This window comes from Pseudopodoces humilis, chromosome 7 (assembly GCF_049639895.1).
Source record: "Pseudopodoces humilis isolate 2021_Gansu_Grassland_sample_001 chromosome 7, ASM4963989v1, whole genome shotgun sequence".
In the NCBI taxonomy this organism is placed as follows: domain Eukaryota; kingdom Metazoa; phylum Chordata; class Aves; order Passeriformes; family Paridae; genus Pseudopodoces; species Pseudopodoces humilis.
In genome coordinates this window covers 57,634,817-57,662,200 of record NC_142206.1, presented here as the reverse complement: position 1 = coordinate 57,662,200, position 27,384 = coordinate 57,634,817, and the positions used below count along the sequence as shown (strand labels likewise).

The 27,384-nt window shown below is 44.4% G+C and overlaps 2 protein-coding genes across 2 annotated transcripts in view; one reads left to right on the top strand and one right to left on the bottom strand.

Annotated features, from left to right (window-relative positions):
• Window positions 1–739: 739 nt before the first annotated feature.
• SIX4 (SIX homeobox 4) lies at window positions 740–12,035 on the bottom strand. Its single transcript, XM_005520044.3, has 3 exons — window positions 10,998–12,035; window positions 8,987–9,675; window positions 740–6,552 (listed from the first exon to the last, which is right to left on the bottom strand). Exons 1-3 carry the CDS (start codon window positions 11,825–11,827, stop codon window positions 5,756–5,758), a joined length of 2,316 nt encoding a protein of 771 aa, XP_005520101.1. The 5' UTR covers window positions 11,828–12,035; the 3' UTR covers window positions 740–5,755.
• Window positions 12,036–12,990: 955 nt separating this feature from the next.
• Window positions 12,991–27,384, top strand: part of MNAT1 (MNAT1 component of CDK activating kinase) — a 116,873-nt gene continuing 102,479 nt past the window's right edge. Inside the window, exon 1 of the mRNA XM_005520046.3 lies at window positions 12,991–13,116. Coding sequence (XP_005520103.1) covers window positions 13,028–13,116 — 89 coding nt within the window. The 5' untranslated portion in view covers window positions 12,991–13,027. The remainder of the gene's footprint in view (window positions 13,117–27,384) is intronic.

Genomic DNA, 27,384 nt, shown 5'->3' with positions numbered 1-27,384 from the left:
CAGTTTTAGGGATGAAAGGTGTTTTCCTGCTGGCGTGTGCAATTACCTGTTAATTATCTCTCATGTATATATAGCTTCAGTGAGGGAAACAAGTCCACCTGCACAGATTAGTCTATTTGGATTTACTGTCGTTCATTTTGGCATCAAAATCGTAACCAGGCAATCCTGGTGCTTGGAATACAGATCTGAAGTAATATGGTAATGTGTTTGAACCCTTTCATATCAGGGGAACATAACATTTCAAGCTGTTCTCAAAAGGCTGCCAAAACCAAGTCTGACACTATGTGAAACATTTTAGAGAAAAATTTCAACAAACAGGAATTTAGCAAGTAGGAATACACCTATCCCAAAAAAGCCCCTGACAGAAAACATGCCAGTGTCATGGGAACCACAAGTAAAAACTGACTAGTCCTAACCAGCAGGTGGAAATAGACTTTAATAGTATCTAACTAATTATGGTATAAACTTGGTTTGAGACACAGAGGTTCAATATGAGGTATAAGATTTATGATTTTTAATTTAGCATTTTAGAGTTCCGACAAATCCCTCGCAAGTCAACAGAAAGTCTCATTCTTGCTTAAACAGGGTTTACATCAAATCCCTGGCAAGCACAGGCGTTCCTACTTGCCATCACCTTTCATGATGAGTCATTAGAAGCCAAGTTTCTACTTCAGATTGCTTTTCCAACTCAAAATTCAAAGCCCTCACATAACATCCAAACAGAAATATTTACACAAGATGTGTATAAATATAAAGTTTATTCAGTATAGTGTTTAGAAAAATAAGTTCACATCATCTCAGAATACAAATAAAACACTTAATTGTCCAGGCACAAACCCCTATTACAGTACAACAAACATACATACTTTAGATCTCTTTGGTTGGGTAATTAAGCACAGATATGTTTGATGATACACTCTGGGGCAGCATCACCTAACAGTGCAGTAAAGTCTTCTTGATTATTCCCTCCTCTAACACATACATTCCGCTTAAATTTAATATTTGTTGTAAGGCACAATAAAACCCATATTGGAGAAATAACTGGTTAGTTCTGGACAAACAGTACATGCAGCAAAACAACAAACATCCTCTGAATGTGAATCCTGAAAGCCAGAAGATTCACCCCCTCCTTGAGTTCAGAAATTTAAGAAGCAAATTTTTAAATTATATGAAACATACAACTAAGGTACAAAAAATCCTTCAAGATAATAACTGCTAGGAGATACAGGAAGACTTCAGGCATCCTTGCTTTTAAAAATACCATTATTTTTGTTTTCAGAATTATAAAATGACTATTCTTTTTGATGATTTGACATTCTTCTTGACCACAAGCTCTGGACAGTTCACATCCCCAGAGCCTGGCACGCATATTTCACATGATACTGGAGAGATACACCCTCTTGTTCATCTGCCCTTGCTAAGAAAAGTGCACAGACACTGGAAATCTACGCACATGAAAAGCTCCTGTGCACACAGGGCCAAATTCCACCTTGATTTATTTAACTGAAAATCATCACTGAGGTGATTTTGCATGATTTGAAGTCAGAACCTGTCCATTATTGTCATCAATCTCAGACTGAGAGTAGTAACGACAGTTCCAGCCTCACTTCTGGGTGAAGTCACCTTCTGAATGAGTCTTCCTGAATCCACAGGTAGGGGAAAGCAGTAAATGGGAAGAGGTATATGCTTTGATAGACTGTTTGGTTCTACCCAAGTGTCAGCCTTGTGCTCTGGTTTGTGCCGCCACTCTGTACTGGGCCAAATCCGTCCCAGTGAAATGAATGGACCATATTCCCAGCTGGCATGAAAGGACATTAAAGTCAATGGAAACGTGCTAGTTTAGCCCAGCTGAGGACCTGGCCAATAGAAGTCTGTGATTTACATTGCTGAAATGTCCTTGTAGGTATGACCACAGGGATGATGCTGCAAGTAGTCCACACAGAGCATTCAGTTCATCGTGTTTCTGGTTTTCTGCAAAACTCTGGGTGCAACAGAAGCAGCTTTAATCAAAAGTAGTAAAGAGAGGGGTTTTTAACATCGTGCTTTGTAAGAATTTGCTTGAACTTCAGGCATAGTTTTCAAAGCTGAGTCTGGGACTAGTAAAGCAGCAGAATTTGGCAATGTTTTCTGTAAGACTTCCAGTGGACTTAGAAGTTACAAACATATGTGAAGTTGAAATGATGTTTTATTCTCATCCATAACAGAGAGGGAGGGAAGAGAAGGAATGTGTATGCCAGGTAGACATACCTTCCATTTAAACAACAGAATGTGATAATAAGGGTTGTTTGTGGGGCTTGGACACTCACTGCCTTCCCATGTGTGGGAGACCAGCATCCAAATCCCCTAAACACCACGTAAAAATCCTTAGTTTGGGAATCTGTGGAGCAATGCCTTATTTACAGCAGCCAAAGAACTGGCCCTGGACACTTTTTGGGGCTTTGAGTACTGTCTATTGAGAGCAGTGAGCCTGCCTGCCTGAGGGCCACAAAATAAAAACTTACCCTTGTAAGGAATAAAACTACTTATTTAAATTTCTATTTTAAACACACTGTACCGTGCAATGAGTCTTTATATTGTGCATATGTACCTGCAGAAAACATGAGGTTATAACTACGTTATCTGGAGGGAATGACACTTATTTTCAGTGGGAGAAAGAAAGAAAGAGTAAAAGATAATAAGAAGTTACTTGATATCTGGAAGACTAGATTAATCTTACTTTGTCCCAAAACACTGCTTTTATGTACATCTTCCACTCCCACTGAAGAGTGGGAAGTCTCCTATTAGAAGTACCAGACACTCCAAGAAACGTGCCACTGTAACAACATACACAGTTTATCACATTAACTGTGCAACAAAGCCATGGAACTCAGAGCCTCAGTAACACAACGAATGCAAAGAAGGAAAAATTAAAAATAAAGTAACAGGTACTGCTGTAACACCACAGTCTCTTCAGTTATGAGAGATGATCACACCAACAACTGCTCTGAAATATTCCCTAGCTTGCCTCCAAATATAGTCTGAGCTTCACAGACCAAGTATTAATCCACCATCAACTCCTTCAGAGCCAAGTACACGTTCTCCATTAAAATGACCGTGATACAGGGTATTTCTAATTTTCCAAATGGCTGAATGATTTCATGCAAAGCATATACAGCTACTGCTACTGTCATCACCATCTTAGTTACATAGGTGAAGAAGAGGTGGGAAACAGATTGCTCATGCTGGGGCCCAGCAAACAGATAAACAAGCAGAGCTGCTGGGAGAACTCCGGACTATCGGATTCCCTGCTCACGCGGAGCTCCCGGGAACGTCAGGGAAAGTTGTGCCAGGGGAACATACAGCTCCATGTCCTGCTTGTGATAATCTCTGCTTTAAAGCACTTGCCTCAAACACCCTATTTGCCTGGGAGCACGTGGGGACAGCCAACTGCTGATGAGCTGCTCCTGCCTGCAGAGCTCCAGCAACTCCGTACAGCTGCAAATGCTCCCCTTGCACACTCCTTCTTCCCTTTTCCTGCACTTTTCCCTGCAGCTCTGGAGACTCGGGCTCACAGAATGGACTCCAGGGCTCACCAACCGAGCTGAGTCTCAAGGTTCCACAGAAAACCTCGCAAAATACGCAATATAGTGCAAAACTACAATGAGAATGCCGATGCCGTGCTCACGGCGCACGGAAAAACCTTCATTCCCCAAAGGCTTTCCATGAAACCAGTTAAAACCAAGACAAACACACTGGGATATGCCACCTTAATTATCTTTCCTTTCCATTTTTTTTTTTTTGTCCTTTACAAGTGATCTTGTTTTGTGCTGACCCTGATTCAGAGCCCACAGAAGCTTATGAAAACATTGCCCATCGCCTTCCAAAGGCTTCAGACCAGGCCCCTGCTGAGGATGAACACTTGCTTTAGTTACTGTATATATTCACGTTAGGATAAAATATAACAAAACCAAACCCACAAGGATTAACAGCATGTCATTTTTGTACATCTGAATTCTTCTTATTATTTTAAAGCTTAAAGGATGTGCTTTTCCATGCTACAGAAACTCCTCTGGAGGAGTTCTGTTCCACCTGCCCAGAGCCCACCTGCTTCTGCTGTCCCCAGGGAGAAAGGTGTGGACACCCATCCCCAGCCAGGCACTGACCACGGCTGCTGCAGTTCCCACCATCATCCCCCAGGCTGCTTCTCCTGGGAGGATATATATAAATACAGACTCAACTGCACTCCTGCATGGGACAGCTGCAGCCCTCCCACATGGGCTGGTTGGCCAAAGGGCCTGTGTGAACATGGGGTTCCCTTCCCTGGCCTGTCCATCCAACCTTTCCTGCTCATCTGCCTCAGGCTGGAGCCACGAGCTTCTCCTCGGCACAAGCCTGTGGTCCCTCTGCAGACCTCTCCTGTCCTGCTGATGTGGTGCAGAAGGACCCATCCTTGGCTCTCTGCACTGCCAGGAAATGTCATGATGTCCAAAATCACCCACAAAGTCCAAAAGACTCTTAGACCTCTTCTTACTCGTGCAAGCAGGGGCACCCGAGTCAGCAGGTCTGCTTGCAGAAGTAAGGCATCAAGATTTGGCCCTGAGGACGGATATTTGCAAATCAGTGTTTTTATTCCTCCTGCCACTGTGCTTTAGTAACAAAGATAAGGCCACTAGGAAGAAAGGCACGTGGAATTCTGTAAAAAATACACAAAAGGGTTCAACTAATTCGCAAATTACTAACAAAACAAACAAAAAAACCCCTGAACACAAAAACAGAGGGGGTAGAAACAGTGACCTCCTGGGTTTGTGAGACTGGGAATTAATTTTCTAGTTTCAGTGTGATTAACATTTTACTTTTACAGTCTATTGCTTGAAAAAAAACTACAAAAAAGTAAAACCTTGTCAGAAATAACTACGCTTACTTCCTGCTCAAACAATAAAATAAATTAAACAGCCAGAAAACGTTTTCCTTTTCAATGCATTGTGTCTAAAGTGAAAGGGAACATAAACCATAAATAAAATCCATTGTACTAATTAAAAAAAAAGTCTCCTTTATAAGAACTGAAACAATATTTACATTCATACTGGATAGAAAGCTTCTGAATTGCATAATTCGAGTTTCAAATGATGCCTTTTCTGGTGCACTGACAAAATGCTAGCTGTAGCATTTAAAAACCTGTACATGATTGATGTGAGATTTTTGGTTTGAATGCAAGTCTGCTGGAAAAAAAGCAAACATACCAGTAACAATATTATGATTTTGTTTTGTTTCTTAACCTCAAACAACATAAAAGTAGCCAGAGAGGTATCGTCTAGAGCTCCTTAGAAATCTCTCAATGCCCATGGACTAGAAGTAAACAGAAAAATATGTCTGCATTGTTTCTACTATTCTGGAGTGAGATTTTTGTTTTCTGTCTGAAGCTAGGAGTGTATACTTACTGTTGAGAGTATGTTGTACTATGGAGAGTCTAGTTAAATTTTCAGGGGAGTATCTGGTAGCCAAACCTGTACCCATTCCTCAGTACTTGTCCTGGCTATTTCCTTTCTCCTTTAATCTGCTTAAAAGAGAATACTGCATGCAAACCAAGCGTGGTAACCTAATTCCATTGCCGGAGATTCCTCTGTACATTGATTCAGACCACTTAAATGTTCTTCTGGTTTCTTTAAATGAAAAAAAACCCCACCAAACCAAAAAACCCACAAACACCCACTAGGTGTTTGTTAGGGCCTCAACAGAAGACTTATCTATTAAAACAGAAAGCAAGAAAAGAAAGAAGTTACAAGTCTTGCATAACTTCATCCATCTGAACTGTCTGCAGTTTGGCAAGTTCTTTTTTGTCCGTTTCCAGTTCTTCACATACCGTGTCAACCATGTTACTCATAACATACTTAGATTTGGAATCCAGCATCATTAAATTGCCAGTTGACTTACTCTCAGAATTAGGTAAGAAATTCTCTTTGACATCAGGTACAGCTTGCAGAACCAACCTGTGCTCTCTGCCAAAATCCTGGTGCACTTGTGCAGGGGGGTGGCTGACACGGTCTCCACTTGTCGAAACTATTTCTCCAAGCACGGGCTGTGCTGTAGAAATGGACAACAGATCCTGACTGGTGATGAGGGGACAGTTCTGGAGGGTTGCATAGTTAGTGTTGCTGATAGATATCACCGTAGAGGTACTGGTCACAGGTGAAGACATGGACTGACTCTCTGAGATACCAGAGCTCAGTTCTGCAGCATTTAAAAGAGTTGGTGGTGTAAGGGAAAAATTATGTGAGGGCGTTACATTCACTAACGAGGAGGCCAGGGACTGGAGTCCTGCACTGGATATATTTTCAGAAGACATGTTGACGTTCAGTTGCGTGTTCTGACTGACTGGCATCAACTGAGAAAACACCAGGCTTCTTTCCAGTCCTTCTTGCTTGACAGATCCTACTGCCTGGCCCGAATTGGGAACGGTATAAACCACTGCACTCGGAGCAAGGGGGCTGAAGAAAACCTTTCCTTGCTGCACTGTTGAAGATTCAGTTGTAAAAGTTCCTCCATCAGATGTGCTGGGGTTTACTGAAACATTACCTAGGGAAAGGGAAGCCAAAGAAAAGAAAACAGAGATTACAGCTAGCAGAGAGTTATGCAGTACCAGTCTTTTTTATCTTTGCAATATACACATACACTAATATTTCATGCAACACTGAAAAGCAATTTTTGTAGCAGGTGAGAGAAAACTTGGTGTAAAGAAATCAATGCTGTTAATAGAAGTTGGTTCTAGAAAGTTTAAAAAAAAAAAAGCTTTTGGTATATTAGATTAGGTATCTTTCAGACTCTCATTAAGGGGCAAACAGTCCCCAGCCATGTGACTAAAATGAATGTGCTTTGGCCTTCACTAGTTGCCACCACTCAATTTCAACCTAAGAATAGAAGCATGAAAAGCTATTAAAGATAGTTCAGTGACAGACTACAGCTTGTGTGTGGGAACTGGAGACACATCACATGAAATCCACTACTGCTGGGCAGAACCTGCCCGAGTCAACTTGCACAGAAAACATGAAAAAATGGTCCTTTCTATTGGTCTAACTAGGTAATCCTCAAGCACTCAGCTCTATTCCCTTTCACCTTGCTTTATCATGTTTTTCTAAAATTCTAATCCTACCACATCCACCAGGCTGTGGAAAGTGACCCAGCATGCCTGCCCTTGCTGAAAGCCATGGCACTGCTCGTGTGGTGCTGTAGTGAACCAAAGCAAGAAGCAGTGGCCAGAAATGACCTGGAGTTGTTTTCACTGGACATGTGTCATGTCAGTTGTCATTATGCTAATTCCTAAAGTAAGAAATACTGGCTCTTGGGGCTGAGTCCCACTTGGAACACCTCTCTTTCTCAAAAGCAGTTTAATTACGAGAGACTACAGTTGGACACAGCTGAATATTTTATAACAGCACCGAAGGTGAATTTCTCACATGGAGAATATTTTAGTTCTCTATTAATTTCAGTTAATCAATGACAATTTTTTTGAATATATTATGCATACGGGTAAACTAGAATAATAAAGGCAGGTAACTTGAAGTTACTGTCAGTATTATTTACTGGCTAACTTGAAATTGCCTGCAGCATGCTCTGCTTGGAATAGGCAACCAGCTATCCATCCAAAGAAACCAGAACTTTTCTGTGCACCAAAGATATGGTGGATCACTCTCCAGTGGGCAGTCAGTATTTTTAACAGTAGGGAAAATGGTCAGAGAAGAGCTTATTATGAATCTTAGGACTTTCAAATACAATAGTTCTACAATACTTAAAAGGACTGAACTTTCTTTCTCACCTTTGCTGGCTGTTAGTTTATGCCTTGGAGCATGTAGATTAAGTGGCTTTAGTAATTACAGGTGGCATTCAGACTAAATGTCTTCTCTCTTTAATCTTGGTTAAACTATGTGCCAATAACTTCCAGTGCCTGTGAGTGCCACATTTTAGGACCTTATAATTGTGCACCCATTTGAAATGTGGTTACAGAGCTTCAGTGTTCCTCCCCGTGCTTCAGCAAGAGCAATTCACACCCTACACACATTAAATTCAAAGAAGCATAGAGCACAACTTGACTTTCATTATTGTATTCACAGCTTCTGAAACTAGAGAGAATCATTGCAGTTTAATCATTTCCATAATCAAAGATAAAGTGGCCAATGAGTACCAACTATATTCAACTGTGCTTTTTAACTGACCTGCTTCAAAAAAGGGATCCAGAACTAGGTTTGTGCTCCCTGGGATTCCTCCTGGCCAGCTGCAAGATTCAGACTATGGTATGTTAAGACCAACTCTAAAGTAAACTTGGGGAGGAGCCTGCACACTTGGCACATGAACCTGTGATGACATATTTCCCTTGGACTGAGGGCAGTTTTATTCAAATAGCCTCACATTTTATATCTACAAGCTAGTGCTTCTATTGTTATGTTATCTGTGTTTCCCTCGAGTTTAATCTTTCTTAATTATGGAATAGAAAATGTACAAGCAACTGCTCGGTCTTGTTGTGTCTACAGTAATTCAAAATGTATTTTTGTGAAATGCCTTCGTTAAGAAAACAAAAAAACCAAAACAACTACCACAAGAAAAACAACAGTAACAATTTCCAGCTGTCATAATTTTCATTTTTGTGAACATTCTCATTAAAAGAATTCAGTGGCAAATGGGGAATATTTTGAGTTACTGAAACACGTAAAATTTGCAGATATTTGTGAAGACTCGCATCACAGACTTCTGTGAACAACATGATGAAAGGGGTGTAAATTACCAGTCCTCCTTCCATGCTCTTAACAGAGGAGCTCAGCCTCATCTAACAGTCTGCCCACGAGCATAACCCACTATAAAGGGAGGCAAACGGTATTATTTGATGTTCTGTGTGCAGCCATGGCTGAGATACAATGTTGATACCTTGGAAGAAAAGGACCACAACTTCAAAAATGCTAAGTGTGCCTGATTTCCAGCTTTTTCTCATACCTCTTACTGCAAGAGGCAAAGCTTTTACCTTGTGAAGCTGCCACAGAAACTGGAGGCAGCTGCAGAGAAGAAAAACCAATGCTTCCGTTCAGCAGCTGGCCATTTGTTCCTGAATTGGGGATCTGGACAATGCCATACTGGTTTATTTGGACAGGAGCAGTAAAAGTAACTACGGAGCCTCCATCCTGGGAAGCAGCAGTTTCTACGCCTTCCCTTTTCACTTCTGAGCTCGGTATCAATCCTGGGAAAGTGACTGGGATGTTGCTAGGGCTGAAGGCTGCTGTGGCATTGGGGACTGAAGCCTGAAGGAGTTTGAAGTCTTTAACATCTTCTGACGACGATGATGACAGTATGTCAGTGATGGACACCCCGTTGCTCACAACACTTGATGCGGTTTTGGGCGAATTTAAGGTAACAGTCTGCGAAGTGCCCACGCTGAGTCCATTGAGTATGACGCTGTTGGGTCCCTGAAGAAATGAGCTACCGTTGAGGAAGACAGGAGAGGTACTGGCAGACATGAGGTTCCCATTCAACAAGACACCAGACGAGCTCAAGGCTATTTTAGTGTTTCCAAGCTGCTGCATGTAGACAGGCTCCATGTGGCCGGGAAGGCTGAGGCTGGTAACGCCATCAGATGAGCTGGAGAGTGGATGGGGAGATAAATCCTCCCGCCCCTTACTGGATTCATCTTCTGTGCTAGGGTTGCCATCAGACTCGCTATGGGAGAAGATGGAGAGATGACATTGCATTACCACGGCATACCAGGATCTCTGCACCGAGGGGGACTTCTAGCTTTAACACAAATATGTGAAAAGTTTCCACAAGCATTTTTTTCTGTGTTTTGCCTTTACAAGGCACTTTAAACGAATATTCAAGCCAAGGGAGGAGGTTTCTTAGAACAGAACACATCAAACCAAACGCTCGCCAAAGGAGAAACTTTACAGACTGGGTTATGGAGTTGTAAATAAATTCCTCCACCTCGGCGACAGAAGGGGACTGCCTGGGCCCCCCTCCTCCGGCCCGGGGTGTCCACACGTGTGAGACCGGCCGCGGCCATTTGGCAAAGCGCTGGGAGGTGAGGGAAGGCCGGGAAGCGCCGCGGGACCCTCCGGGCTCAGCCTGCCGCCCCCGGCCCGGGGGAAGGGGGAGACCCCGGCCCGCGCTGCCCCCGGTGCCGGCGGAGGCACCTCCGGCCGTGCCCGGCGCCCGGGGGGAGGGACGGAGGGATGGGGGGCGGCCTTTGTGCCTCCGCCCGGGGCTGCGCCGGGTTTTTTCGCTGACTGGTCCGCCCTCGGCTGCATTTTTCGGTCGCTCTCCCCTCCCTCCCCCTCGCCCTTTGATGTGTCCCGCGGAGAGGGGCCGCGGCGGCACAATCGCGCCCTTGGTTGAGAAATGCCTTGGGGCCCCCTCCGCCGGCCGCTTTCCCTCCTTCTCTCCCCGCTCCCTTCCTCCCCCCTCCTCCCCGCGCTTTCTCCCCCCTTCCCGTCCCTTCCCGGAGGAAGGCGGGGGGCGGGAGCGAGGAGGTCACCTCCACCTGCCCGCGCCCCCGCCGCGGGGCGGGGGGAGTCGAGCCCGAGCCGCGGGCGGAGCGGGGCCGGGAGCCCCGGGAACCGGCCCCGCTCCCCCGCTGAAACCCGAGCCCGGCCCGCTCCCGAGTCAGGTTTCAAAACAGACGGAGCGCCGGGACCCCGCGCGTCCTCCGGCCGTCAATGATTAACTCTGTCAGGCGCGACAATTGAATAAAAACAAGGAGCGGGGGGAACAGACACCCCCGGCCCGTCCCCGCCCGGGAGTCCGCCCCGCGGCTCCCCCGTGCCGGGAGCTCCCCCGGGAGCGTGGGGCGGCGGGTCCGGGAAGTTTCCCCGCGCCGCCTCGCACGCCCGGGCCGGGTGGGTGTGTTGGGAACGAGGGAGCGGGGAGGAGGAAGGAGGGGAGGACGAGGCGCACCGAAGGTAAGCGCCATGTTTGCAAGGGAAGAAAGAGCCGGGAGAGGGAAAGGCAGGCGGGAGAGGGGGCGGGGAGGAAAAGTTTTCCCTCACCTTTTGGACTGGGTCTCGGAAGGGTTGCGGTCCCGCTGCCTACGGTTCTTGAACCAGTTGCTGACCTGGGTGAGGGACAGCCCGGTGATCTTGGCCAGGTTGCGCTTCTCGGCGGGCGAGGGGTATCGGTTCTGCTTGTAGAGCTCCTTCAGAGCGTTGCGGGACTTCTCCTTGAAGCAGTAGACGGTCTCCTCGCCGTCCCAGATGGTCCTGGGCAGGGGGTATTTCCTCCGCAACCTGTACTTGTCCACCGCCCCCAAGGGTCTGCCCCGGGCTCGCTCCGCCTCGGTGTAGCGAGCCTTGTACCAGAGCTCCTGCAGCAGCGGGTGGTTGGAGGAGTCGAAGTTGTGGCTCTCCAGGATGCTGTAGAGCTCGGCGTAGATGCCCTGGTGAAAAGCCACCAGCGCCCGGGCTTTCATCAGGCTCTCGTTGCCACGTAGCAGATCGCTCTGGGGCAAAGACCACAGGAACCTGGCCAGGCGGTCCAGGTTCCCACCTTGTTGCAGCGCCTCGCACACGCAGGCGACGTGGTCCGGGGAGAAAGCCAGGGGGGTCTGCGAGGAGGAGGAGGAGGAAGACGACGAAGAGGAGGGAGAGGAGGCAGCGTGGTGATTCCTGGCCAAGAGTTCCGTATGGAGCAGTACCTGTTCCGCGGCTCCCTCCTCGCCGGCGGCGGCGGAGCCTGCATGCTCCATGGGGAACGGGGCAGCGGCGGGAGGGGGCGGCGGCGCGGGCCCGTCGGGGGCTTCGGAGAGCATTTCCATCACATTTTCCTCCTTGATCTCTACCGCGATCACGATGTCGTCCGTGGCGGGGGAGGCAGAAGACATGTTTCGGTTTGTTTTCTTTTTCTTTTTTTTTTTTTTTTCTTTTCTTTTCTTACGGGTTTCTTTTTTTCCTTCCTCCCTCCCCCCCCCCGCGCTCCCTTCTCCTCCTCTCCCCCCTTCCTATCTCTCTCCTCCTCCTGCTGCTCTAGCCGATCAGGTTTCCCCCGGCCCCGCGGTGACCATCCGGGATCGCTGCTGTATCCCGGCCGCGCTCCGCCGCTCCCCCCGCCGCGACTCCCGCACCCGCCGCAAGACTATGTGGCCCCGCCCACCGCTGCCCCGGCCGCGACCTCCCATTGGCTGCGCCGCGCCTGGAGGGCGGGGCTATAGCGTCTCCGTGGCAACCGTCAATCAAGCGGCCGCGCTGCTCTCTCCGCTGCCCCCCTCCCATCTCCACCTGGAGCCCCCGGGAAGCGGCGGCTCCGTCACCTGCGGCTTTCCCTGGAAGGGGAAGGGTTAAAACGCTCCCGGTGCTGTCGGTATTGGTGGGTGAGGGAGTTTTGCTATGTTCGCTTCTGGGCCCCTCATTTCAAGAAAGTCATTGGGGTGCTGGAGCGCGTCCAGAGAAGCGTAGCGGAGCTGGGAAAGGGTCTGGAGCGCAAGTCCTATGGGGAGCTGTTGAGGGACTTGGGAGTGTTTCGCCTGGAGAAAAGGAGACTCAGGTGTGACTTTATCACTGTCTGCAGCTCCCTGAAAGGAGGCTGTAGCCAGGTGGGGATCGGGCTCTGCTCCCGGGCTACCAGCGACAGGATGAGAGCACAGAGTCTTAAGCTCTGTGGAGGTTTAGGTTGGACATTAGGTGAAATTTCTCCGGAGAAAGGGTGATTAAACATTGGAATGGGCTGTCTAGGGAGGCGGTGGAGTTACCATCCCTGGAGGCGTTTAAGGGCAGACTGGACGTGGCACTTAGTGCCGTGGTCTGGGTGACACGGTGGTCTTTCCCGAAGTAATCGATTCCGTGGTTCCTGCTGGTTAGTCATGGGCAAGCGTCCCCCGTCTCCCCCTATTACACGCGGAGCTCTGGGGCCCGGACAGCCCCCCCAGCCGCGCCGCCGGGCAGGCGCTGCCGCTCGGGCGGGCGGTGTCGGGGCCGGGACGCGTGCGGAACGCGCGGAGCGGCGCTGGGCGGCGGCGGGGCCGTTTGGCGGCGGCACCGGAAGGCGGAAGGCGCGGCGGGAGGAGGGAGGGGAGCGGGAGGCGGCCATGGACGACCTGGGCTGCCCGCGGTGCAAGACCACCAAGTACCGCAACCCCTCCCTGAAGCTGATGGTGAACGTCTGCGGGCACACGCTGTGAGTGGCGCCGGACGCTGGGGGGAGCGGGCGCGGTCCGGAGCCCCGGCTGCTCTGCGGGGCACCGGGGCCTGGGGGCAGGGGTCGCTCCCCGGGCCGGTCCGGGGGTGGGGGCGACACCGGCTCCGCCAGACCCGAGCGGCGCTTGCGAGGCGGCTCCGTCCCGTCTGTGCCGCCGTTTCCTCCTCGTGTCAGCCGGGGCTGGGGCCGGTGTGGGTTTGACGCGCTGCCCCCGCTGCCTTCTCTGCGGTGAAATTCCGGGGGGAGGCGGGGAGGGACCCACGGGACACGGCGTGAGCTCGGGACACGCTCCTGCCCCGCGGAGCTGCGATGCTTCGGGCTGCGAAACGGGAAACGCAAGGGAAAATACATTTCCCACCGAGTTAAACATTTCTTGTTTAAAACTGTGCTCGAGTAGTAAAGAAAGAAGGTGTTTCGTTGTACTCTTTTAACGTGTTAATTCTGCTAAATGAAGAGTGCTTTGCTGAAGGTTTGGTGCTTGTTGGAATGTTGGAAAATCCTCTTGCGAACCTGTGCTGATGGTAGTCTTAACTCATTCTTTTTTGCTTTTTTTTCACCCCACCATGAACAGTCATTATTTTTTTTTTTTTCCTTTTTCTCCCAAAACTCGACCCTTAGGTAGTACCCAGCATTGGCTCTTGCTGATATAGGTCACAAGTAGCCTGAACTCATTCACTTTCAGATCTGGAGACCAACCTTAGTTAGTGTGGAAGGTTAAAAGGCTGTACTCTAATTTCTTTCTGGATGTACACCATAGAAGTCCAGTACTGCAGTAGGAGCCTTTTCTATATTTTTAATTTTTGTCTTATCATCTTTCCTGTGAAGTTTATATTTTAAACTCCGCTTGAATTACGTTGAAAAGATGCAGTCTAAGAGCTTTTGCTCGTCTTGGTTCATTGTTTTGAGTGAACAGGATGAAGGAAGTCAGTGACAAGAAAGGATTTATCTTATTGTCTTAGGAAAAAAGTGTTACTTTTCATTATGTTCTCTGCTCTTGTTCTCTGTGGTCCTGCAAGTGCTCTCCTTGTCACAAAGGTGTGGTGGTGTGGGAGAGGTGGCCTCAGGAGTGTCCCTTTGGTGACAGCAGTGCTGGAGTCCAAAAGGCAGCAGCCCCGTTTAGGCAAAGCTGTGCGGGTGTAAAATGATGCCTCGATCTTGCATTCGCCAAAGATCAAAGGACTTGATCAAAGTGGTCCTCATATGCTTTCAGGCTCCTCCAGAGCCGCTTCCAGCAGAGGACAGCATGTCTCAGTTTGCTCTCCTGCTTTGGTTCTCAATTTGGATGTTTTTTGTAGCTGAGTTTTGCTTGAGGCAATTGATGGTGTTTTCTGCTTTACTGTGTGCTGTTGCTGACACCGTTTTTGGGGTTCATGTTCTTGTCTTCCTTCTTTCTGCACAAGAGCTGTCTCTGCTTCCCCCAGTGCTTGTTGTTTGCATCTCTGTTGCAGAGTAGGATCTCCGGGGTTGTTTTTGTTGTAATTAAGGACTCTCCATCTCGATGTGGTTCAAGTGTGCTACTTTTCCTCTGTGTTTTCCTTCCAAGAGCTCTCTCAGGGTTGTATACCTATTATTGTTTCCCTACAGTGTTACAAAGCCTTCTTGCTGGAAGTTGTTTCTTAGTAATGGTTAATAAATTTCCACAGTAACTCATCTAGAAGCTGGAAGCTCAGATGACCCACCTGTGAATGAAAGGAGGTAATTGACACTTGTTCTTAAAAATTCACTATATTTCATTCACAAGGAAGGAAGACTTAATTAACTCCCAAAGCAAATGGAGATTTATCCTTAGTCAATCTATTTTGATATTTTGCAGTTCTTACCATTGAATATGCTGCTCCTAATTTCCAATCTAAATTGAACTCTACTGTCAGTTTTATACGCTTGTGAACTTTTTATTACTTCTCTTTTGTAGGAATGTTTTGAAGGCTTTCTCTTTGCTGTTTTTCATTCTAAAGAAATCTCATTGCTTCAGTCTTCTCTCTTCAGTGATTTTTAATTTTTTTTTTTTTTGGTTACACTTGAGGCTGTTCTCACTGTTGTTTTTAAGGCCTTTTCCACTTGGTTTGCATTTTATTGGAGCTGGACATGGTGTTCCATCTGAGTTGTTAGTACAACAGCCAGAATCAAAATTATTTTGTGTTCTTTTCATATCTTCATTTCATTCAGGCAGGATGATGAATCTTGATGTATTTATTTCTTTTGCAGTGATATGTTTGATTCATGTTGAGCATAAGCCCCAGATTCTTTAGCAGTTTACCACACAGCATATCTGTGGGCAGAACAGAATTCAGACTTGCTTTCCATGTTATATTGTGCAGATGATTATTATTACCTTTTTGCTCTGTTAAACAACTTGTTACTTCAGGTGACTTTTGCACTTGCTTCAAATGACTTTGGATTCTGAGGCTCTCCATCCAAGTTTTTGAAACTGTCTGAGATTATTCTTTGTTAAAATCCTGATATTTTCCAATGTGTAGTTTATGGACAAAGTGTCTGGGAGATATTGGAAATTGTTGCTTGTGACCATAAGAAATCCAAGCGAGGCAGAGCAAGATATGAAGCTGCCTGCAATAAGTTCATTGCTAAATAAACCTCTTCCTCTGGTTACTTTCTGTAACAGTGGAGAGTGTGAAAAGAGTAGAGCCATATGAATGGGCTTGCTACCAATTTTCTCTCTGACTGAAATAATGATAGCTTATCTCTGGGTGTGGGTTTCTAACCATCTCTGACTACTTCAGTATGTTCTGCTTTGGTTTAGATTATATGACTGTCAGTTTAAGAGTGTCAAAAGTCCAGTTAAACCAAAACTATATTGCCTGTAGTTGCTGTTTCATTACCTGTACTGTTACCGTGTCATTGGAGGGAATTATATTCCTTTGATAAGATTTGTTCCTAAGAAATTGTGTGTTGGATCTCATCTGTTATCTGAAATATGTAGGAGATAGGTTTTTTTTCCTCAGATTATTTTGGCATCTTCCCAGGATCTGATGGTAAACCTGACTCTGGTCTGTGCTTTCTTGTGTACTTGTTTCCTGCTCTTTAGAGGCAGATGCTTTTAGTCCTTCTCTAGGTTGTTGGAACTCAATGCAGAGAGCAGAGATGATCTAAAACTTTTTTTGTCAGTTTGCAAAGGGTAAATATTACATCTAGCAGATTTGAAAACCTTGAAGTACTCCTAATGCTGTAACCCCTGGATATAGTCCACAGGTTTATGGACTACACGTCGATGGGTTTATGGAAGCTCATTAAGCTGTCTGCAGAAGCACATTGCCTTTATGGTGCTTTTTGTTTGAAGGGTGCCGATAAATCTGCATGGAAAATTCAGAGCCATGGTTTGCTGGCTCGGGAGGTTTGGAGCAGTTGCTGTAATGCATTTCCCAGTTCTAGCCTGGGCTCCTGCTCCTTCTGCTGTGCTGTGAGTTACATTAGCCAGCTAATCCATCTTACTGAGTGGAGATTGATGCAGAAAATGCCCCAAGTGCTTTGGCATCATCTGTTAGAGATTTTCCCTCTCATTGAATAGTGGGTTAATGTGCTCCTGCTTCAGCTGCGCTTTCTTGCATTGCAGGCATTCTGAAGCAATATTTTCATTTTACCTTCAGTGCTGCCTCCTGGTAGTTTCTTTCCTAAAGCCCTGACCTTTCCTATTCTGTCAAGTGTGCTGTTTACTTAATGAAGTGACCTGCAGTGATGTGATTTGCACTTGTGTAAAATATCTTGGATTTTAAAATATTGAAGTGCCTTTATTTAGCTGATTTGTCAGTAAGCTTCAGATCTTTGTTTAATCTGGGTTTCAGAAAGCTTGTGTGTGGTTTTACCATGAGTTCATTTTATTAATTTTGTGACTCTGCTTTCCCTTCTGAAGAACTGTGAGAGTTATCTTCTTATGCCTTCCGTCAATCAGGTTGTTTCCACTTTCATATTCTTAGGTGGTTCTTGTCCTCCAATTAGAATTAAATTAGAAGAGCCATTTCTTTTATCATGGTTTATTTCCCCCCTTCTTTTTTTTTTTTCTTCTCACCTCTTACATAGAAAAAAATCACCTCAGACTATCTGAGAACTTGTTGGGCAAACAGGTGTCCTGTTTTTTCTTTCTTTTTTGACAGATGACTGCAGTGAAGGTTCTTCTTGCTATAAAATCCTGTGGATTTGGAGGTTTGGCTGTTCATTCTTCTCCTCTTCCTCACTTCATTAATTTAAATCACATCTGAGGTAGATGCCTTATGTGAGAGTCCTTGTGCTGGCCTCCCATCTCTGTTCTTACTGTGACCTTGACCCTGCCATCAGATTGGTTCTGGATTTTGGCAGCAGCATGCAGGTAGCATTTCTCCTTTCTCATCCTTTGCGTCTCTTCCCGTGTCAGTGGCTTGACCCTGTGTTAGAAAACTCAGTGGCTTTCTCCTAATGCTGCACGTTTGCATGGTCAGTTCTCCCATGGGCAGTGGGGCTCTGGAATGTGCTCGTGGCAGATCAGTGGGATCAGAGTGCTGATAAGCACAGCAGTGCTGCACTGGAGATAAGGGGTAGGCAGGTGGCTGCAAGAGGATGAAATCAATCATTTGATCTTTTAGAAACAACTTTCAGGTTGGGATTCCACTGCAGTTTATTCCTAGAATCTTGCCAAACCTAACAATTGTGAGAATGGGTTTTTTGGGGTTTATTTCTTAGTAGTTTGTTTTCCTTGGTTATTGCTTCTTGATCAATATCGCCAAAAGTGTAACACCATGTGTTTTTGGCATCAGAGTAATGTTAAATAAGCCTTTTCCACTATAAATCTTCCCTGTCATTGGGAGGGAGGATGATAAATTAGCAGTTAAAAGTTGTTCTAGGATGGGACTTAGTAAGGAAATGCTTAGTTCAAGAATAATGAATGTCTTTTAAAGTTTATTTTCTTAAGTATAACAGAGATTCAAGGCATCAGATACTTGGCTTTAAAGAAACTTTTGTGCAGAGAAAAGTGTGTCTAATTATGGAGCAATGCTTGATTAAAGTCCTGTAATGCATTAGTTTCTAAGGTGCACTGATGGCTTTGCTTTCTTTTTAGGAGTTCACTCAAGAATTATATTCAAAATCTGTTGTGTATGCATGACAATTTTTGGTTATTCAGACAATTCCTGGAGTCTTTTCTAAGCATGCAGATGCTGTGTGCGTGCTTGCCAATGGAGTTGTAATCCACCTGGCTTCACTTGAGACCATGAATTATCTTTTACTCCGCCTGCTTGGATTTCATGGCCTGTGTTGAGTTTTAGGAGGCAGGTTAAGCATATCCCACTGAATTACTTACATAAAGAGGAAAGGAAATGCATCCACCCAAACCTGAAAAAACGTTAAGGTTGTTACAGTGGGTAAAAAGATTTATTCTTGGCTGTAAACTTGGACCATATGGTCTCCAACAAGGAGATACAAAACTGTTAGGTAAAAAAAAGGCAGTTAATTGTGACTGCTGGTTCACCTTTGTTATCCCACTGCCTTTTATAGGGAGCAGGAAAGAAACTGGTATGTAAAGCTGTTCCTTAGGAGTCAGTCCTGGTGCTCCAGCTACCTGTGAGCCATCCTGGCTTGTAGAGGGAGGAAATGTGGGTGTCTGCAGACCAGCAAAAGCAAAGAAACTCCTTTTCTTCCCCAATGTCATGCCAGCTGTTGTGCTGTCTTGGCAAAGTGTCATTTCCAAGCTTGACATCTCTGTGAGACAAGGGCTCAGGACCAGAGCAGCCTCCGCAGAAAACCGGGAAGTTCAATTTCAGCTGCTGCCGGTTTGTTGGTTTTGGGCTTGCTCATGTACTGCCACAATCTTAGACAGTAGCTGATGAACTTACTTTATTATAAGCTTTTTCTGGTCTCTTTCCTGTCTTCAAGAGACTTATGGAAAGGTGTCTGGGCTCCCTACTAAAATGTAGGGTTTTTTTACTCCTGTTTCCAGAGGGAGATGTATTTATTTCTCATTTAATTTGTTAATAAGGCTTCAAAAGGAAGACAGTGTGAAAAAGCTTACTGTCTCTAGGCCCAGCTTTGTGCTGCTCAGGGGAGACATCAATTCACCAAGTTGTGTTCTGGGGATTCTCTAATCTGCCCTGCACCCTGTTAGGTTTTTTCCAGGGATTCATTAGGGGGGAAGTGCATCCTTGGAGAGCTCTAATTACAGTGTTAATGGCTGCAAAGATGAGGAAACAGAGGTTACATTATTTACATATTTATTTTAATGTCAGAAGCTTTTGGAGTTTTGTGGCTGTCAAATTCCCTGGGAGGTAGAAGTAGTAACATCCCTGGTGAATTCAGGGGAGTGGGGTCTCATGCCAGTGTGTGGGGCTGGACTTGTTGGAAAACAGTTTGGAATCTTCTTGTTTAAACCCCTTCCAAGTGAAAGGATGGCTTGGCTTCCTGCTGCATTTTTCTCAGCAGTGTGGTTCAAGAAAAATGCCTTTCTTCTAGGATGGGGGGAAACCCTGGAGACTGTGGAAAATAGCATAAAACTTTATTTCAGCCAAGTGAATTTAAGTGAAGAAGTCTAAACTAGAGGTAAGCAGTGAAGATCTGTCAGACCTGTACCTTTTAATCTGAGCATGTGGGAATTAGGGGGCTTAAATATGCATTTGAATTTTATTTGGCAAGCTTTTTTTTCCTAAAGAAAATACCTTGAATTCAAGATATACAAGGACAATGATTCAGGGCTGTCATTTCTAAACATAAAGGTTGGCTGTGATAGATCTGATTTTTAGACCAAAAAAAGTGGTGTGTGGGCTTTGGAGCACAAACAAGTATGAATGTGATGGTTCAGCCATGGAAGTGTCAAAATTTGTGAACTGGCAGCAGGCACAAGGAAAAAAGCCACCAAGCTTTGGTGCTTACCAGACCCTTGAAGGAGCTGATCTAATTTGCTAACCTGGCAGAAAAGGAACTTTTTTTGTCAGTTAATACTGTTTATAATACTGTTTGTACAGAACTAGCAAGTTGAAGGGGTTTGTGAATGGTTAGTCAGACATCAGAGGTCATCTGTAGGAATCTGTGTCTAAAATGAGTTAGGAATAGGGTGGAAGGAAAGACCTTCTTATGACACAATGCTAATTTAGCTTTTTTAACCATTTTGTGAAGCTTTAAAAGTTGGCTTATCTGGGAGAGCAAGTGTTCTGTTTTGTCTCTGAGGCTTGGTTTTTTGCTGTTATTACCATATCACACCTCAGTTTAGGTTCCTGGATGGTAGATCCTTGTTTGTATGAAAAACATGAATAATCTTGGTGGATTAAAGCAGATTGGGACTCCATGCAGTTGAAAATCTCAACCAGAACAGGAATTTAGTGTGGTCCTGAAAGGGCCTACTTTGCTTTGGGGGGGAGATAAGTAATGAAAGCTATGTAAATATATTTCACTCCCAATAATTTCCACCTCTGAGAGAATTCTCTCAGTTTCTTTTGTGTGACTTGTGGGACACATCAGGGAGGTCCTTACTTATTTTGTCAGATCTACTATGAGACTTTAACTGATGCTTGGTTGTAGTAATTGCACAATCAAAGCCTGTCTGCTGCCTCAGAGGAAGAAGCAAATTTTATTTTATTTTTTTTTTATGTTAAGTGGGATGTATTCCCTCTGAAAGAAAGCTTTTTCCTGACTTCTTAGGGAATAAAGAATCTAGGTCATCTTTCTTCTTTGTCTTTTTGGAGTTATTCCTGGTTTTATTAATTGGGATTAGATGCTCTTTGGATCCAGTTCCATCCCATTAGTCTTCCAAAGTCTCTACAAGTTAGTCATGGGAGGTGATTAAATCATTGCTGAAATACCCAAGAGGTTATTTCCTTCTGCCATCCAGTTTTGACAGTGAATATTTGCTTTTACTTTTGGCTCTGAGTCATGGTCTTGATACTTCTGATGAAGTGGTGTTAATGCCTCAGTTTAATTCTTTTGTTTTAAAACTGGCATATTAAGAAAATCTTCTCTTTTCTCTGTTGAGCTATCAATTGCCATGTCTGCTTGGTAATACTTCTTGTCTGCTTAGCAAAGCTCACAGAGCTCTGCTCTTCATTCCCTGTAAGTACTTTCTGGAAATTTAAGTTACGGTTCTGCTCCTTGTGACCTTGGCAAAAGGAAAGCTGTTGTTTATATCCTGTCTCTCCAGTCAGTAAATGGAAAAGTAAATTATTTTTCCTTGGTTCTGAAAATTCAGTCTGTTTAAATCTGCAGCATGGATTGGAGACTTTACAAGAGCATGCAGTGACAGGACAGGGGGGATGGCTTCATGCTTAAAGAGAGCAGGTTTAGATCAGTTATTAGAAAAAAGCTCTTTACTGTGGGGGAGGTGAGGCTCTGGCGTAGGTCACCCAGAGAAGCTGTGGCTGCCCCATCCCTGGAAGTGTTCAAGAACAGACTGGATGGAGCTCTGAGCAATCTGTTCCAGTGGAAGGTGTCTCTGCCCATGGCAGGGGGCTGGAATGAGATGATCTTTAAGGTCCCTTCCAACCCCAGCCATTCAGTGGTCCTGGAAATGGTTTTGGGTGCCCAGCTTGAGGAGTCTTCCAACATGCTTGGCCCCTTCTGCATTGGGTAAATGCTCACCCTGTTAGGGGTGAATATGGTAATAATCTGACACAGATGTGATAAATCTCTGTACTGAAAACAAGTGCTTCTCAAAAAGAAGGCAGACACAGGAGCTGTTTAAACAGTTTTGTATTAGGCAGGTTTTTCTTTCATTTTTCTTTTAATTGCATTGACTTCATTTTAATTGCAGCTAATAATTCTGTGGGTTTGTGAGGAAAAAGGACAATGGGCTCGCTTCTGTGTGGTTCCATTAGCTGTCAGATGTTAATAAGCCATATGCATAGGTTTAATATTTATGAAATTAAGCAAATAGATTCCTGAGTTGTTTTAGAAAGCACATGTGACTTGGTAGCCGTAAATTCACAGCAGGGCAGACCCAGAAGTGCCCTGTTGGGGTACTCAGGAGTTGTGTTTGTGTGCATGCTCTTTGGTTGGTTGTTCTCCCTACTGGACAGCTGAAGGTAAAATTTGAAGAAAAGCCAGGTCAACATTTTGGATGTTGAATTGAGTACTCCATTGTTCATACCTGGTGAGGAAATAAGGAAAAAAATTCCCTGAAAGTAACAGACTGTGGGACAGGCACTGTGCTGAGCTTGCACTGGGAACACTTCAGTTTCACATTGCTGGTTCCCTCTTTTGGTTTGATGATATGCAGGGAACAGTGGATGTTTCCTCACAGACTGCTCTGGCTGCAATTAAAGTCACAGCTAGTAGTCCTAACAGTGATCTGAATTTTGTAAAGACATTTACCTGGTTTCTCTTTTTTAAAAAATATTTTGCAATAATTAATTTTGGCGATACCAGATCTGAGAAAAGATCTTATCAGGAACTGCTACTATATGTGACAAAATTAAACTTTGTCATAGCTAAAAGCATTTTTTGATGCTCTAAAAATGATGTAAAGTTGTTCTTGTTTTGAATATAACACGTGGGGGAAGAGAATATATAAAGAAATTCTTGCAGGGTTTTTTTTGTGTGGAATGTGGTTAAGTTCAGATCAGTGAGAACAGGATGGCTCTGTCACAAAGAAACAATGAGGAAGTCATCTGTCTGATAAATATTTTGGCTTTGAATTGAGAAACATGAGGTAGTGATTTTTGCTGTGCCCACACAGTCCTGCCTCCATGGCTGGCAGTAAGGTTAGATTATGTGTAAGCATTTGCAGAGTCCTGGGCTTAATGTAAGCATGACAACTTCTTTAACATTTTAGACAAGATAAGTGGCTCTGCTGAGAGTTAGGAAATAGTGGGATGGGACAGAGTGAGAGGAAATGTATTTTGTTGGTTTCCTCTTAAGAAGGAGTGTTGAGGTGAAAGTTCCCAAGAATGTTGTGCTCTTCAGTTTTTTATTAGTTCTGAGAAGTGTGGCCAGACTGCCAGACTCTGCCAGGGTGGCAGAGGACTGATGTTCCTAGACAGCAAAAGGCAAGGGAGTGGTTTGGCCAATGTTGACACCTTCAGGCTGCTGAGCCAGAATGGGAAGTGTTGGGTCTAACTGGGCAGGAAAGTCTGGCACTGGGATTAGATGTATTGCAAGAGCTACCCTCGGAGCCAGGGTGAAGGAGGAAGATCTCTGGTTCCAGACAAGTACAGACAGACAAATGTTTAACTTCTTTGTCTTACTTGCAGGGTGTCATGTGTTTATGTGTAAAAAGAAAAAAAGGTATCTTTGTGGGGATTAGAAGCTGAGCAACCTGTAGGTGTAACTAGTGGCTAGGTAATTTTTACTGTGAGTATATGAATAGCCTTGTGTAAACAGAAGAGTCCAGAGTGTTCTGGGAGTAGTGTCTGTAGGCTTTAACAGACTGGAAAAATAGTCCTTACACACCCTGGACAGCAACAGGAAAGACTGTTGGTGGCAATTGTGTAGTTTGATGTGCTGTGAATTAGAAATGGGAGGCCGCCTTTAAATCCCCAAGATCCCTTGTTTTAGGAAAAGAATGAAAAGTTACCTTTAGTTTTGGGATATGGTGGTGTTCTGTAAAGGGAGAGAGTGAGGTTAACAAGACTGAGGGCAATGCCAGGGTGATGGGATGTTGCTAAACATCGTCAGCTGAGCAGGCTTGGAGGAATTCAGGAGGTAGGGAGATACTTCTCTGCTGAGCTTAGTGTAGAAGTGCTGTATTTCCTTCAACTTTTTAACTTCTACTCTTGCAACAAAATTTTGCTAAACAAACCCTTGATTTCTATTCTGTCTGCCTGGATTTGGGGAAAACACAGTACAGGAGGTGTGTGCAGAATCAGCTGCCTTCACATGGGCAGGATCTCAGTGATGTGTGAGTGAAGCAGCCCCTAAGAGATTTGTTTCCTGTGATGAAGTTAGGGAGCTCAGATTGCATGGGGTCTGTGGGTGAACCTTTGCTGCTGGCTGACAGATTTTGGAAGGGAACCCTCTCTTCTGCAGAGAAGGTGTGATGACTGGGAAGCACCTCATGGCTCTGGGGAAACTGAAATGCTGAGGTGGTTGAAAGGGGAGGCTGACTCCCAGTCTGACTGTATGGCAGTAAAGGAAGCTGCAAAGGTCACAAGGGAGACTTGCTTGAAGAAAGGGACATGACTACATGAGAAGTTGAGAGAAGGAGTCATGAGCATAGGAAGATGTGAAGTTCTTGGAGGATGAAGGCATGGGAATGTCAGAGATGAGGATTGTGAGTGTGTGTGCTTTAACATTGTGGTGAAAGGCTGTAGGTGTCTAAATGGAAATTAGCCAAGTCACCCCCAGGACACCTGGATATGAAAGTGTTGGCCAGGAGAAGAAGGAAAGGTGCAGAGGAGCATTCAGATCCTGTGTTCCCTCAATGGGCTGGAGCAGCACCCGAGTGTTGGAGTTGGGTGGAGTTGGCCAAGTTCCTGGAGTGCAGTGTTTTGTAGGGGCTCTGCTGTGCCCATGGGATGCCCCTGTGGAAGTGCAGGCTCTGTGCAATTCCTCTTGCCCTCCCTGGGAGCTGGGCTTTGAGCAGAGGAAATCCTACAGAGCACTAATGCTAATCGCTCTCAAATCAGGAATGTGAAATTTGGGCATGCTTCAAGCATTAATTATGGTGGCTTAATTTCCTTATCTGGTAATGTGGGGATAATGCTACCTCATGGTGGTTTTGAGAAGGTCAGTTATTTAATGCTGACTGTGCATGCCAAAGAAAACTGGAGAGAGGGAGAAAAACAGTAAACGTGTCGAAGCAGGATTTGAGCAGGGCAGAATAAACAAAGTCTGAGGATAAACTGGCATTGCCTGTGTGTGTTAGCTGAGTGTTGCCTATCCAAAAGGCTGAAAGAGGTGGGATCCTAACAAACTGGAAAGAGCAACCCCTCATCCTGGTGCCTGGCAGGTAATGCACATTAACTGTAAGGGAAACATGTAATGCCCAGGCCATATATCATATGCATATATCATATGCATATATCATATGCAGGTTGTTAGAGGAATAACATGACATTGAGGCCTCTACCCCACGGCCTGGCTTAGTTGACATAAGGTAATGGATTTTGAGGGGAGGAGCTGAGCAGCAGTTTGATTGCATAAGCCTTTTTTCCAAAGGAAACTGGCTAGCACAATGTGGAGATATAATAAATTTATATTGTGGTGCACGACCACAAGAGGGATCAGACTGCTTGAATTTTCACTTTCGTGTTTTTGATTCTGCCTTCTTTCATGTAGCCTGTGTTACATGTGGAGATTTTAATTGTCTGACTTGCCAATGATAATATGAGAAATGTGGTTGGGTAGTGGGCTTGGCTGTAGTTTGCTTTCTGTCACAGGTTTGTTTCTTGGCTTCAGTCTCTGCAGTAAGAACACATTAGTGCATGACTTTGATAAATAGATTTACATTTCTGCTTGCATGAGAAGTTCTCTTACTTTTTGCTAGGTAAAACTTAATTTCCAATACTCTGTTTATTTAAAATGAATGTTCTAAAATATGTCACTGTGCCATTGCGTGCAGATGAAATACAGAGCCTGTATTTTATATGGGCCTGATTTTGCTCTCCTGGTTTCTTTCTTCTGGAGTTGTAGAATTAGCAAACGTATACAAGACAAATGCTGAAAGTGATCATTCCTTGAATACAATGGACCACAATCACTTTCTCTTACACTTAATTAGTTCAACATTTTGTTTTAAAATCTGTTTGATTTCTAGGGAGAGTAGAAAAATGCAAAATTCCTTGAAGGAGAATTATCCCAACTTCTTCCTACTGTGTCCTTCCTCCACAAATATAGAAGCAGCTCTCTCATTGAAAATTTAATGAAGCTTTCATCAATATAATGCTGTGCCTCTGCGTTCTCTGAAATGTATTCATTTTTAATGAGCTTCTAATTCTAATTTCAGGTAACAGGAACAACTGAACATAACCATAAATCTGATTTGTTTATGAACAGCGTGTCCCACGTAATTTACAATTCCTTAAGTTGTCACTGATGACTTTTGGCTGCTTTTGGTAGTTTGGTAAAACTGTTTTATTTCAGACCTTTATTTCTTTTTAATAAAAATCAGCCTCAGCAAACAGAAGCAATGACCTTAAAAAAACATGGTGGTTGTCCCTGTGTCATATTGGAGTATTTGAATTTTTTAAAAAAATTGTTTAATTTATTTATTTATTTTAAATTTCTTAGCAAGTCTGGGGTTAGTTCCTTAGTTAAAAAGTACAATAGTGGGAAAATATTTTGGGTATGTGGGAGAGCTGGTAATACTGCACAAAACATGGTATTGTGGATAATTAATTACAGAAGATGGTAATAGTTTAGGAATAGCTGTGAAAATATCCTACTGTGCTCTGGACAGTCTCAAACTGAAGATACCTATAAAGCTTCCAATAACTTTGCACTGCTGGAAGGAGCAACCAGGCTAGCTTGGCTTTTTCTTACTGGGAGTGAATGATAATGCTGAAAAAATGGTATTGTTTACCAAATTTTATGCAATAATGACACCTATGAGTATGTAATTACATTTTCAATTAGAATAAGAAAGCATTAACACTGAAACATTGTTTTGGTCATGTGAAAATACTTTATTGTTCTATCTGCATTATTTAATTTATGGTCCTTTTATTGCTTCTCATAATCATAATTGACATTTACCCATAAATATTTAATTTGTGTTTTGGATGTTAATTGCGGAAAAAGGCCACATATAATGTGATGCCACTGAGTGGAGAAACCAAATTTAATTACCAGAAACATTCTCTACTACACATAGTATTGCCTTTGTAATAATACAAAGAGTAACGTAGAAAGAGGGGATGGGTATAAGAATACCATTATTGGCAATGTGCAATTTTTTGTTTCATCTATTAAATTCCTTGAAAAGAAATCTTAGTTGAGTACCAGGAGGAAGCTGTACTTGCATGGCACATGTTTGTATCCTGGTTTCTTTTGACAGTTCTTATTTTCTTGCATTGATTTGCTTGGAGCATTACATCAGCAGGATGTTTTTCCGTATGTATTTTTAATCCAACTTTTAAAGCACTTTTTAGCAGCTTTGCCAATGAAAACAATATGCTGAGTATGTTATGGATATCCTGAACTGTTTCAGGTGTGTGAACAAGTCCTACATTTTTATTCAACCTTCAGTGAGACTTAGAACTTGTTGACCTTGGTGGTCTTTCCTCGGTGCAGACCAAGAGAAGCTGTTGGGCTGGCGTTTCCTGGGAGGTGCAGCTCTGGAGCAGTTCTTTGGCACTGCCAGCATTGGCACAGGCTTGGGGGCAGTCCCTGAGAGCACAGTCAGGA